Consider the following 13,588-nt stretch of genomic DNA (forward strand, 5'->3'; position numbering starts at 1 on the left):
TTATGTAGACTCTGCTTTTTTTTTTTTTTATGTAGTCTTCAAAAATTTTTATGTATTTTCTTTTTCTAATTTCGATACGGAAAAAGGTGATTATTACAAGATTTTGGTGGGCACATTAAAAAAAAAAAATCAACCAAATGTTTGATCACTTCATATTGTCCAAAAATTAAAGAAGAAAAAGGGAGAAGGAAATTCGACATCCAACAGAGAACGCATCTCCGGTCTGATCTTCCATTCCCTTTACAACTTCGATCGGAAGTATTCACAAAACATTGAACACGCACAATCCATAGACAAATCTGGCTAGAGAATCAAATCGGAGGCCGAAGGGATGGAGGATGGATCAGATGGCGGCGGCCTTGGCCGAGGCTGTTGAAGCAGAGGGCGGATCCTCAGCCGTCGGACCCGAACCTTCGGGTTCGGCAATGAGAGGCGCGCGGGCTCCGGCGCGGTTCTCTTCGTCGTCGGGATCGTAGTCCGGGTTCAGTGATCGGTCGATGGCTTCCCGGCCTCTCTCGAGGCAGGGCTTGCAGGCGATCTCTATGGCGATCCAGCCCAGCACCACCCCCGCGATCGCTATCAGCGCGCTCGTGATTGCCGCCATCTGTGTCCTCCAACGGCGATCTGAGACGGAGAAGACGAAGAAGAACGGAGAAGCTGCAGCCCCCCTGATAACTTTTGCAGCGACAAGAAAAACCTCCGATGCCGTTGGAGAGGATTTGTTGACTTCTGAAATTTCGTTTTGGCCCCTAAAGTTTAGCTTTCCGACAATTCCACTCCCCAGAATTTACGACACGTTAAATCGTATTTCAACTTTTACGCATCGATTACTCGTAACTAAAAAGAGATATGACAGATTGAGTTATTTAATGTCGTCTTTTGAGGAACGATGGGTCGTGGAATATAGGCGTTCCTTTACAAAAAAAAGGGGTTGATACATGACTAACGGAGAAAGTCCCCACCAACAATTATCCTGATTTTCCCAATATCTCATTCTTCATGTGTAGCAATCTGGTCTGAAATGGACACACTGTCAAACTTCAGGGTGTAAAAGTGGAATTTCACTCATGGCCAAATGGGCTGGGCTAAATTGACGTTGAACGGGCCTGAATGAGAAATTAGGCCCACAAAGCTGAGCTTGAGGAATTAGTCCAAACTCAGCCCAATACTCACATCTTTTCTTCAAAAAAAACCCAACCTATCTAATGCAGTAGTACACATTTTCGCTTACGAGGTTGCAGTTTGATTCTTGTTAAAACTACATGGACCTCTTTATTTTTGTATTGAGCCCTTCGATCTCACTTCCGAGAATCATCAGCAGACCACACAACAGATGTTCAGGCTCCTCTGTCCCGACTACGAGCCGTATTCTCCCGACTCCCAGCGAGAAAGTACCACAACTCATGAACTTATCATATGGGAGGACCCGTCTCGCTAGCTACAGCTTCTTAACTCCGCTCTCACCCATTTGATCACCCCAAAATGTAATTTTTAGGTTACAACTGATCAGAATCAGTGGGAGATGAGTCTGAACAGACCCAATTTGCAGTTCTTAATTGCTGCGGAGGTAGACATGGGTTCGCTTTTCTTTCTTCTTGCTGAAGTAACAAGGACTTACTAAAATGCAGCTTTGATGTTTTTATTTTGACAGATTTCTCATGCAAATAATTCAAATGAACATATATATATATATATATATATTATATTATAAAGATATGATACCTGTTGGTAATTGATCAACCAACCAGGATGGAGCAGAAATGTCCTAAAACCATCATCTTATAGGACTCCTAAACCTTAACACCATATCAGCATCAAACCGAGAGGACGAAATTGCAGAACATTTAAATCACAAAAACAACCAGACAGAAGGCCGGTTGTTTCAATCTCAAACAGAACACTCGAGAAAAAAGAAATAGACACATATATATGTAAATGTTTGTTTTTGCATATGTATGGCATGAAAGGTATAAGTAAAGGGTAAAACAAGGATGCCCTTTGCAGCTTATATGAATCGTTGCACATGGAACTGTAACAGCAAGAGCAACTCTTACAGCCTTTACAATCCCTTCTCGATTCTACAGTTCATTCCAATAACACGCACTAAACTCATGAAGATGTTAACGTAATATGATATATTGTGACATCATGAAACGTTAAGCAAAGAGGACCTGAGAGCTTGAGGGAGTGAGATCGGAGAAGTTCTCAGGGGCGTCCACCACGTGCCAGCGGATCGAGAACTTCCACTTCCTCTCGCAGCTTTCCTCAGGCCTCACCCTCGAGACCTGGCCAACTGCGACATTCAGGTTCCGACCCACGACGTAGATGTTACTGTCATAGGCACTAACGGCGAAGGGCTTGCAGATCTGTTCAGGCAGAGGAGGCCCTTCTATTGTATCCCAGGAATCAGAGTTCGAGTCATACACCTTAAGTTTCATCCTCTCGAGTTCTGAGACCACGAACAAGTGGCCCTGAACTACGACACTGGAACCTGTCCATCCTTCTCGGAGGCCGACGGACATGCTCTCCCAACAGTCTGTTTTCGGGTCGTAGACTTGTCCTCTAGGAGACACATAAAATGGCCACAGCCACCCTTCCGTCACGAGAAGCTTCCCATTGAGGACCGCAGCATCATATGAAGCCATATTAGTTCCCATATTCGCAATTGGGCTCCAGTGGCCCTTCACTGGGTCGAGAACTTCTGCTGAGTCAAGTTCAAACAAATTTGTGCTATTCCCTCCCGCTGCATAAACCATCCCATCAATAACCCCACTGGCGAAAAAAGATCTCGGCGTAATCATCTTGTTCATAACAGTCCAACGGTTTCTTTGCATCTCGTACTTTAGCACCAAATCGAGAGGGCAATCCACGTCCGAAACCATGCCCCCACAGACGAAAAGGGTGCCCTCATGAGGAATAGAAACACACCTAAACCCATGCGGGCAGACCTTGTCCTTGCAGGGCATTGAAGGAATAGTATGCCATGAGAAATTAGTTAGGTCAAGAACCTGCCACTGAATCTTCCCTGTACACTTGTGGAAGGCAAATACAAAGAGCCAGGGGTCCTTGAACCCTAATTCCTTCCTTCGGTTAAAGAACCTCTCTTTGTTACCAAGAAGCAAGTGCCATCGCTTGCAGACGGCTCGGCAGGCTGTGTGGCTCTGGATGGGGACCCGCAGGAGGCAGTTCAGGGCTACATCATCAGGAAGTCCCGGGATCAGGGGTTCCCCTCTGAGGGACCATTCCAACTCCGAGGAAGCGTTGAACAGAGAGGACTGAATGACGGCTAACCTAAACTTTGGGGACAGAGTCATCTGGGAATCGCCAAGTTTATGTACAGGAGCTTGCTTGGACGATAATCGAACCCGTTGCATCTCGACAAAAACCCTTCCGCAAGAGCGCTAAGAACCCCCTCGATGATTCCCAATCTGTGCAATTCCTTTCTGCCTATGTTATGCCACCCCAATAACACCAGTAGAACCAGAGCCCGGTGAAAAGCAAAGAATATGTTCCAAATTCCGAGCCACTTATCCTTTCACGTTTCCGAAGCTCATAAAGGAATTATGAAGAAAGGCAACCAACTCCTATCCCCTCCCTCCCTCCCTCTCTATCCCTCCACAAAATTGTCAACAATCCAACCCCACAAGATATTTGGCACATACAGACCTATTCTATACACTACATCTACTTTAAAAAACCACAACTTTATCCCAAATTGATATTCCAAAAGCTGTCAAAGCCTTATCGCACCGATCAACATAGCAAACAACGCAGACACTCGTTCACACTAAGCAATCGGTGAACCGTACACCCCAAACTGCTAATCCTTCAATCCTTGTCAGACTGATCAAAAGAGCCCCAGAAAACACTAACAGACAAGATTCGACCATCAATCAAGAACATGAAGCAGCCAAACTGAAGCATCGCACGCAGTCATCCAACTGTACTGTACGGTGCCGGAGCAGAACACAAGAATTCAAGAAAGACGGCGGCGGCCCACAGAAAGAACTGTGTGGCAGAGCTGAAAAAAACCCAACAAGTGAGAGAGCTTAAAGAACTCACAAAAGGGCCTCTCTACAGCGCTTCGGGTGTTGTAATGTTGTTTGCCTGCAAAGAGAAGCAAGCCGAAATGGGAGAAAAAGACCAGATTTTTCTTTGTGGGGGGACCCCGGCCGAGGAAAGGAGTGATATTAGTTACGGTACTGCAGAACAAACACGGGTTCATGATTCTGGCGAGAATGGTGTTCCAAGTGCTGAGGCTGCGCGTGGGACGCGTGTCCTCTGGTAGGGCGGCTATGTCAGAGTTTGTCCTTTGTTGGGTCCTCGAGGATGGCGCTCACGCGCCGGGGTCGCGAGTGGGTCTCGCTTCCGTGAGCTTCTTCGTCACTCTTGAAAAGGATAAGGAGATGATTAAAAGGGAGAGGAAAGGATTAACGGTAGAGAATTTCCGTAATTTGAGATGATTATGATGACATAGGACAGCCTAGTTGGAATCACTAATAATTTTTACAAAGAAAAGAAAAAAGAAAAAAAAAACACGACCTCCAGTTGGTGTTTTAAATGAATAATAACCTTTATCTTGTGGATCAAAAATTCATTAAAAACTTCTCGTGATAAATCAAGAGTTCTTTGTCCGAATGAACTAGTGAATACGAGACTAAGACAAATGCGAATGTGTTATGCACCATTCCGACAGACTCATAATGACAAATTCAGTCGTTGCTTTTAGAACTTGAGTTTTTAGTTCATGCAACAATTTCTCGATAAAAAGAGAAGTTGAGGATCGACATTTTAATGTAATGTTGTCGTTTAACCTAATGAAGGATGAAACGTCAATTAGCTGATGAAAATAAATACATGAAAGCAACGAATACAAAGATAGAGAGGGACGGTTTGGTGCAATGGGAAGTCATTGTTTGTAAGAGCCATGCCTCAAGACTGGAATTGAATATTTCAGAAGCATGGTAATCGCGGACTGTCGATTCAACAGCATACTATACGATATAATGAAATATCTGCTATGAAATAATGTAACACGATTGAGATGAAATGGAAAAATGGAATGAAGCCACAATGTAAAATACCGTTCTGACTTTGCATAAGAATTCTGCTCTTAAGCATGTACATTTCTTCTGATTAAACATGACATCGCCATCTTTTTGGAATCTCTCCGCTATGAATTTATTGCAAAGCATCGAGGCTTCCCGCACACATTAGTCGAGAACATTTCAATGCAGATCTCTAGGCCATCGAGGCTATATAGGCATCATTTCTTCTGCTATCTCTCAGCCTTCTGCAACAAGGTGCGGAATACGTTCAGGCTGCAAGAGGCCCTTTCCCACTTAGATAGCAATGGACTACGAGATTCCGTATTGTAGGGCACCTTCCATATCCCGAACAATCTAGACTTGAACCATCTTCTTACCTCCTTCAATAGAAAAAAACGACTCAATCATCGAAAACAACAGCTTGCCCGCAACAAGACACAGATAGTGCAGGACGAAGAGTAAAGATCTGAGGTGTCAAACAAGTCAAAGACAATTCATTAGAATAATATGAAGTTGTCACCAAACCAATCCTTTGATTGCATGCATTACTTACCTTATAAGCTCTGCTTGGTCTTGTTCAACTGCAATAACCAACTCTCCTTCAAAACACCAATTCCGATACATTTAATTTGGGAATGTCATAGTCTCATAGACATTTTTTTTTTCAACCTGTCATGGTATATTTGGAGAACCGGAGAATGTTACGATATGAATCCTGATTGGCTTATACAGGATCACAGAATGTCCGGCCTACAGTCCAAACTAGCCTGATTCACGAATGGTCTGAACAGAACATTTCTAACTCTCTCTAATAAACGTGTTCTATTTCGAAATCTTCTCAGGCCATAGGATCAACAGCAGGAGTAATGCCTACTATTGATCTGAACCAAACCCATCTCAGTTCCGTGCGGAACTGCAGAGGAACCGGATCCTAAAGTTGTTTATTCTGTAAGCTTTTCTATATGCACTCCTCTTTCAGAAGAGAGGATCTTCCATCTCTCATCCTTTTGTAGTAAAAGAACGATAGATTCTTACACACACACACACACACACACATACATAAAGAGGCACTATCGGATCCCGATTCCTCAACATTTTCTCCATTGAGGTAATAGCCATAGAACACTGGACTTCCCAAATCTCAGATGAGTAAAGACTGCTCTGCCGAAATTTGACTCAAGGACGATGAATGACCAAGTTGTCAGGTCCTACATATGACGTGGCAATACTTGAAATCCTGTGTGAATCAACGTCTTAGGATGTGAACCACATACCAAAAACGTAGCAATTGAAGTTTTCAAACAGCACCAGCAAAGAAGTTTGTCATGCATATCCGAGTATTAGTATCATTCTTGCACAAAGTAGTAAGATGTATCAAGCTTCTCTATTTTATTTCTGCATATCTACTAAGATCAGCACGGATGGATTTCAGACCTCAAGAATTTACTGCACCCTCATCTTACTTATCCTAATTGTTTGAAGCAGGGGAAACGTGTCATCAGTTCAATTCTGCAAGTGCTGAAAACTCAATATCACTATGTAATAACTTCTCACTAAAGAATAAAAAATAAGGATATAACCTGGGATTGATATATCGCACCAGTCACTACTGTAGATAATGCAGGATCCGAGAGACGATCTCAAGAAATGGCTGAAATACAAAGAGGCTTTCTTGTTGCTATTGCCACTTTGCATTTACATGGTCAGTGGGACTTCCCCGGCTCCAGCAGAAACTTCCGACACCAAAGGCTCATGTAGAGGGAGCGGAACCTTGACCTGCAAGCGCAGATCTACTTCTATGATCACTGCATACAATTTAGTCAATATGCTCACCCAGCATGAGAGCAAAGGGCATTAGTTTTACGATTAATTGGTGTCACACAAAAACATGCAAATTTCAACATTATATGTCATAACACTAGAAAAAGCAAAGTCACTTCACCTAGTAAGCCAATCTACAACTACCACTTTAACCATATAATTGTAAAGAAGCAGAAAAAATTTATGCACACTACAGAAGCACTAGCATACGTAACGGAAGTACAGTCCTGTGTTATCAAGAAAATATGGTCAAAGAAGCCCCCAAATATCATGCAACATGTGATCAAGCAATGAAGCCAACCATAAAGTTCCATAGCTTTAAACTCTGCACAAAATTTTCACTGCTAGACGAGGGTCAGAAAAAATCAAGGCTATCGTGGGATCATGATTGTGGATCGCAAGATAGTTTAAAATGACTCTACTAACAATGATACATCTTTAGAGGGGACGACTGTATGTGAACATCCAAAAAGAATTACAAGTGGATAAGAAAAGGAACATGAATGGAGAAAAGTACTAATAACCTGCCACTCTTATTAACCAGCAGCTCTTCACATGATATATATATATATATATATACAGAAATATCTGCCAAATAGTACAGTGGATATGCAATCGAGCTTCAATGGAAATGAACTCTGAACCAGCAAAGATCGTGACAAAACTTTCAGTGACATCTACAGCTACCTTTCATTACCGGAGTATTGAAAATTTATAGAATCAAGACTGTTATTTACTCTTTTAACTGGTAACAGAAGCAGCAATGTAATTCACTCTCAATTTTCCAGATAAGAACAAAATGAACATTGGAAATGAATCCTTGAACCCAGAGTCTCTTCCAGAAACATGATTACTCCATTCATTGATGAATCAATTGCATGCTAGATATGAGCTCTAGTCAATTATAGATGTTTTCCCTAGAAACAGAGGAAAACACTAGAAATTTTATGCTTTTAACATTATCAATATATCCTCAAATGAGTCTAAAGATCACAACTAAACAAGTATTACTACAGGTGCAACGACAACATATCCATAAAGTTATTCTTGAGCTATCAAAGCTCTTATTCAAGAAACGGAAAGCTACAGTACTAGAGGTGCAACAACAAATCAAGATCTGTTAGGTCTTCCTCCTTGCCAGAAGCAGAAGAAACCCCCGGCACACCAAGGACCAAGTCCAATTCTGGTGCAGGTAAGGAGCCACCAGGCTTAGGTGGACTGTTTGAGCCGCAGGCTATCGGATTCTCCAAGGAACCCTTCATTTCAGATGTCTTCAGCATTGAGGCCCTGAGGGAGTAATTCCCATGGTTGCAGTTTCCATGTACAGTGCATTTCATAGGGTGCAGCCCAACTTCATGTTGATGAGGGGCAAGACTTTGATTAAGACCTGAAGGTGGAGACAAAGGGCGCACTCCAAATTGATAAGGGCCAAGACTTTGATGAAGACCTAAAGGTGGAGACTCCATAAGGATAAATTCCTTCAACATGTATAGGAGAACTGGGATAAGACCAGGACAGGGCTCAGTCACTGCAGGGGCAAGCTGAGGCAGGTCACCATGATTGTAAGCAAAAGGGTTTGCAGAATCAATAGATCTGAATGATGGCACCCCATGACTGGGAAGCAAGGAGTTAACATATAAAGAGGGGAAGGGAAGAGCTATCTCCACAAAAATAACCCCCTACAGCCACTGAGTTATTGGGTGAAGCAGCAAAAGAGGTTGAGGAGAACTGACTAGCATGGCAAATGCTGCCACTGCTGCTACCATATGAAAGGTTTTGGAACATGAACGACATTTTTTCAGTAGGTTCTTGACGATTCTCAGGTATGCTGCTTGAACTTTAGGGGGCACTTTCAGAGAAATCTGAAGAGGATGATCCCTTCATGAAGAAAGTTCGACCAGTGATTCTTGCTGTTGCTGAACGTCCAATTGGGTTGCACGGGAGTGCAAGGACAGTAGAACGAGCATTAGAGGAACTACCGGAAAGGGAGAGAGCTCTCCTGCTATTTGCTGACTTGAGTTTATCGCCACGATTAACCCTAACATGGGCTCCAAGAGCAGATTGGTCCCTGAAATTTTTTTTGTAGTAACTGCACAAAGCGCGACTGCAGGACTTACCATCGTTTCCTTTACTAGGAGCCAAGAGGAAGTTCATGGCTGAAAGCGGAATTAGAACCTCAAAAGCTTGCTTTCAAGAGAAATTTTGTATATGGAGAGAATGGAAAAGAAATCTGCAATGAGGAACCCGTTTCTACAGCTTTTATAATTTCTAAAGTGGGAGATAGGTTAAAAATAATAAGGCAAAAGACAAATAACAATTAATATTTTACTGAAGAGGGAAAACAGAAGGGGCACAAATGGGAAAAAGTTGAGTGGAAACGCGCCATGCAAAACAGCATTGAAGTAGATACTCTTTTATAATCTGTACCAGGAAAAAACCATAAATGCACACAAAGAAGAATCAATTTTTAAAATCCCGCCTTTACCATTAAAACCATTTATTTTTCACAAGCCCAAAAAGGATTTTTGTAATAGACCATTTTCCGTTTCTCAAAAGTAACTCTAAGCATTACCTTGGTATTTCCGTCTACCTATGGATGATCACAAACCAGTAATGTGGCACTACACAAGCAACACGTGGACACGGGTTAGGTCGACAAACACAAACACTCTTCCCAGGCTAAACGCGGCAGTAGACGACATTACAATCTAGGCGAAAAAAAGGCCTAGAACTGCAATCATTCAATTAGGAATTCATCATCACCATATAAATATGAAAGGATTTAGTTCGCGCAATCATGAATAAAATCAACATGCAGAGAGAAAAAGGATAAAAGTGGGGAACAGCATTGGAGAGACAAAATGCCTATAAGATCTTGTGAAGGAATATGCTAAACTAATTAGATAATGTATTATCAGATAAGTTCAAATTATATACTCTTCTGAGCCATAATGTACGTATTATGATCTTACCTTGCCCTGATCATTCAAGTCATACCTGTCCTTGGACCATAAATTCCTAGAAGCTGTAAAATACTAATAAAATACCACGGACATGCTGGAAGAAATAGAGTGCTTCTCTAAGCAGAATAAGGGGAAAATGAAATTTGCAGATGTAACACATCCCCTTGTTTCATTTGCCTAGCAAACGGAGAAAAAATAAAATCTTCCAGCCGCTTTGAGTTAGACAACCAAAGCATGAAGATATTCCAAAAGAATTGACATAGACTAAGTAGCACCGGCTAAAATAATACCACAATGCACACAATCATACAGCATCAGGAAAATGCAATATCTTTTGGGGTCAGAAGTCCCCCGAAGATATTGATACCAACAAATTCCTTACTCATAAATTCAATTATCTTAACAATCAACCAGGTGATTTATTGCTCGCCAAAATCTGATGGACCGTCTTCAAATTTGCAGATCTGTCAAGATTATAATCTCTATCGTGAGATACCAACCCTCATAGAAACTTCAATACCCTATGATGTACTTTAAGTTTCATTGAACTCTCTTGGCAGATCATATTTCTATAATAAAGACAACTAACAGCATAAGCAGCAATAAATAAGCTGGGGGGCAGTCACAACCCAAACTTCCCAATAAACAGTGCTTCACTAAATGCATAATTTTAGCAGTCCCACTGATAGAGGCATATTTATAATTTAAAAAAAAGGCTCTAAAACTTATATATATAACTCCATCAGATCCTAACCAATAAAGAAAGCAAAAAATACTTTTGGAAGATCCAGTTAGTCAAGTTAAGTTCTTGATTATAACTGACCGGCCAAAAACAACAATTAGCAAGCATTCAGTGGCAATTATTGTTAGCAAATCTGAGAAATTTTCCAATTATACACTGCAATAAAGTAGACTGTGTTAAGAACATCAATATACATTCCCCTAAATCAATGTCTATTTAATCCAAGAATCTTTAATGAAAAACTGAAGATATCATAGGACCAATGGACAGATCATACATTGATTGCATCAATATAATAATTAGCAGTTTACACAAAGTGAACATCCATTTTTGAAATACATTTAGAGCATAGAGAGAAGGAAAAAGCACTTGTAGACACTAATGTCAGATCATAGGCTCGTCAGTTCAACCTAAGGAATGAAAACCTTTACTTTTCAGTAAACTGCACAACTTCATCCAAATTACCAGTATATGACTGCCTCTATAAATCAAAGTATCATATGAACTTTTTTTATGGCACGTACTCATAAATCAAAGTATCACATGATCACAAAATTATATACCAGGTACTCATAAAACCATTCACATGTTTTTTCTTGTAAAGCCAAAGTGCTACAGTCACTGCAATGTTAAGGCTTGCAAATACGACAGTTCTTTCAACTGCAACTACAAATTCCAAAAAAAAAAAAGAATAATAATAATAAAAATTACAGCCCCGAGTGTTAGGGCATGTGGATTGAATGTGCTCGCTTTGTGGGTAGTCCACGAGGTCATGAATTCGAGTCCCCTTGCACGCGTAGCCTTGGTGAGGTGACTTGTTTTAGTATTTTTTTTTTTAAAAAAAAGAAAAAACTATAACAATGTTTAGCCAGCAGACCACATCCTCTTTTCTGGAATTCTTCTGACCATGTTAGCATATAATCACCTCAATTCAATTTATCTGACAAGAGAGATGGGTTCAATGAAGAAAGCAATAATGGAAGAGAGGGAACATTCACTTGCTAGAACAGCAAACGTGCTCTCTCTCTCTCTCTCTCTCTCTCTCTCTCTCTCTCTCTCTTCACTTTGTCAACAAAAGCAAGTGTTCTCGAAAGCTTGAGTGAATTGAAGCAATCACGTGGCATGTAATACTTCACAACCAAATGAAGGGAAGAAACTAATTAAAATTGATTTCCAGTGAATGAAAGAAGGATAAAGATTTAGTCGAGGAGCAATCATAGACAAAATGGAGATGGACACAAGCTATAAACAGAAGACTTATTTAGAAAGTAGACAAATAACGTCAAGTTTTGAGAAAGACCATTATCTAAATTAATGACTGAAGAACTTGAGAAATCTTGATTATGTCATTTCTCTAAGGCATTATCTCTTTTTATTTCCTAGGATGCATATTCTGTTCCACCAATCTGGCACAAGACAAGAGATTTCAGCAATGCACCAAAAGTGAAAGTACAAGCTCTCCTTCGGTCCATAGTTGCACAGCGGATAGGTCATCAGGAAATGGAATCACACCAAACCACAATGAACAGCCAATAGTCTTGCAAATAAATAGAATCTTGTAAAGGAACTGACCATGATTAATCTACAATGCAGAGGTGGCAAAAGGCTCAGCTCAGCTGGCCCAAGTCTGGTTTCAGCTTCAAGCACTCCCCATTGCATGGCCTTCACCTTTTCTTTCAGTAGCCAGCCCATTGACTACCCCTCAATCACCATTTCCGAATATGTACGAACATCTCTTCTCGTCCATCTGAGGCCGATGGATCTGCGGCATCCTTAATGATCAAACCCCTTCCCCGTAAGCTGTTTGGTCGCATCTTTCCCTTCCATTCCCATGCCAATAATAAAAGTTCCACCAAGCTTATCATTATTCATATCAAATGGCGTGATAACAGAACTCAAACGAAACAGAAGCCACTTCAACTTTCGGGAAAGGGTTAGCCAGCTGAATCACAAAGCCTAAGAGGAATACCTAAGGCCTCGCATTGCAACCTTGAAAGAAGAAATCAACAAAACAAAGCTCAAATGACCAAGAATAGTAAGAGCAGATCAAACAAACAGCGCGATTCCGATCAACTGCTAATGCAATCCGTTCGTGTTTAGCTCAAGATCTTACTTTTCTCATGCCCACTATATCATTCTTAAGCTATTTAATCATCTTTCATCTTCTTCCCCAAGATCCAGGTCTACTGCTTCACAGCTCTGACAAAATTACTTCTACTACACCAAGGTGCAGAAAATCCATATCAAGCGAAAAATTTCAGCAATCACTTGAAGGAAAAAAAAAAAAAGCTTAGATCATCAAAAATGGAATGAGAAAAGGAAGCAGAACTCTCCTAAAACCTCGGAAACCGGAGATTCGAAAAGAATCCATTAACTAAGTACAGACGAAGATGAGCAAAACACGATAAATCGCAGAGAGAGGGGAGAACAGAGAGAGAGAGAGAGAGAATGGCTGACCGTTTGACGGCGGCGGAGGGAGGCGTCAGCTTCGAGTCCGGAGCTTTGGTCGTGCCACCGGCGCGGCGGAGGGGGTTACTGAGTAACCGACGAGAATGAAGAGGACATATTCGGTGGGCCTTCTACTGGGCCGGGCTCAATGCACAATATTGGGAAGTAAAAGAATTTCTTATGGGCCTTTTGGGCTCGTGTTGGACCCTAAAGGTTGTCCTTTTGTGAGGTTAGTCTACAATACATTCAAGTAAAATACTTTTATTTTTTAAGTAAATTAGTTAACGTAAGTAACTTATCTTTTTACATAATTTGCAATTAAATTATCTGAATTTTCGTAATAAATTATTTGCGTGCATCATACGTTCATTTTAACTAGCTAAATGTATTATAGAATTCAGTAAGGTTACAATTCCCTTGGGACTAGACATCATTAATTTATCCCTATGAATTCCCTTGGGGCGAGCGTGAATATTCTACCTTTAACACATCCAAAGAGGTGAATTAATCGAGATGGATGCTCATCTATAATATATAAAGAGAAATGAATTGCTTTTTGAGAAAAT

The 13,588-nt window shown here is 41.0% G+C and overlaps 2 protein-coding genes and 1 long non-coding RNA gene across 7 annotated transcripts; all 3 read right to left on the minus strand.

The window, feature by feature from the left end:
• Positions 1-115: 115 nt before the first annotated feature.
• On the minus strand, positions 116-777 carry LOC116205000 (outer envelope membrane protein 7). Its single transcript, XM_031537406.1, has one exon. The coding sequence runs from the start codon at positions 602-604 to the stop codon at positions 344-346; it is 261 nt and encodes an 86-aa protein (XP_031393266.1). The 5' UTR covers positions 605-777; the 3' UTR covers positions 116-343.
• Positions 778-1,901: 1,124 nt separating this feature from the next.
• On the minus strand, positions 1,902-4,180 carry LOC116204999 (F-box/kelch-repeat protein At1g30090). Its single transcript, XM_031537405.1, has one exon. It carries the CDS (start codon positions 3,372-3,374, stop codon positions 2,157-2,159), a length of 1,218 nt encoding a protein of 405 aa, XP_031393265.1. The 5' UTR covers positions 3,375-4,180; the 3' UTR covers positions 1,902-2,156.
• Positions 4,181-5,021: 841 nt separating this feature from the next.
• LOC116205001 lies at positions 5,022-13,164 on the minus strand. Of its 5 annotated transcripts, none has more exons than XR_004156436.1 (3): positions 13,032-13,164; positions 12,147-12,394; positions 5,022-6,824 (listed from the first exon to the last, which is right to left on the minus strand). It is a non-coding gene; the product is annotated as an uncharacterized LOC116205001 (long non-coding RNA). The 5 variants fall into 5 exon arrangements; XR_004156437.1 differs by having other exon boundaries at positions 12,147-12,563; positions 13,032-13,149; XR_004156438.1 differs by lacking the exon at positions 13,032-13,164 and having other exon boundaries at positions 5,022-6,285; positions 6,483-6,824; positions 12,147-13,025.
• Between the last annotated feature and the right edge of the window lie 424 nt (positions 13,165-13,588).

This window comes from Punica granatum, chromosome 4, assembly GCF_007655135.1.
Source record: "Punica granatum isolate Tunisia-2019 chromosome 4, ASM765513v2, whole genome shotgun sequence".
NCBI classification, from domain to species: domain Eukaryota; kingdom Viridiplantae; phylum Streptophyta; class Magnoliopsida; order Myrtales; family Lythraceae; genus Punica; species Punica granatum.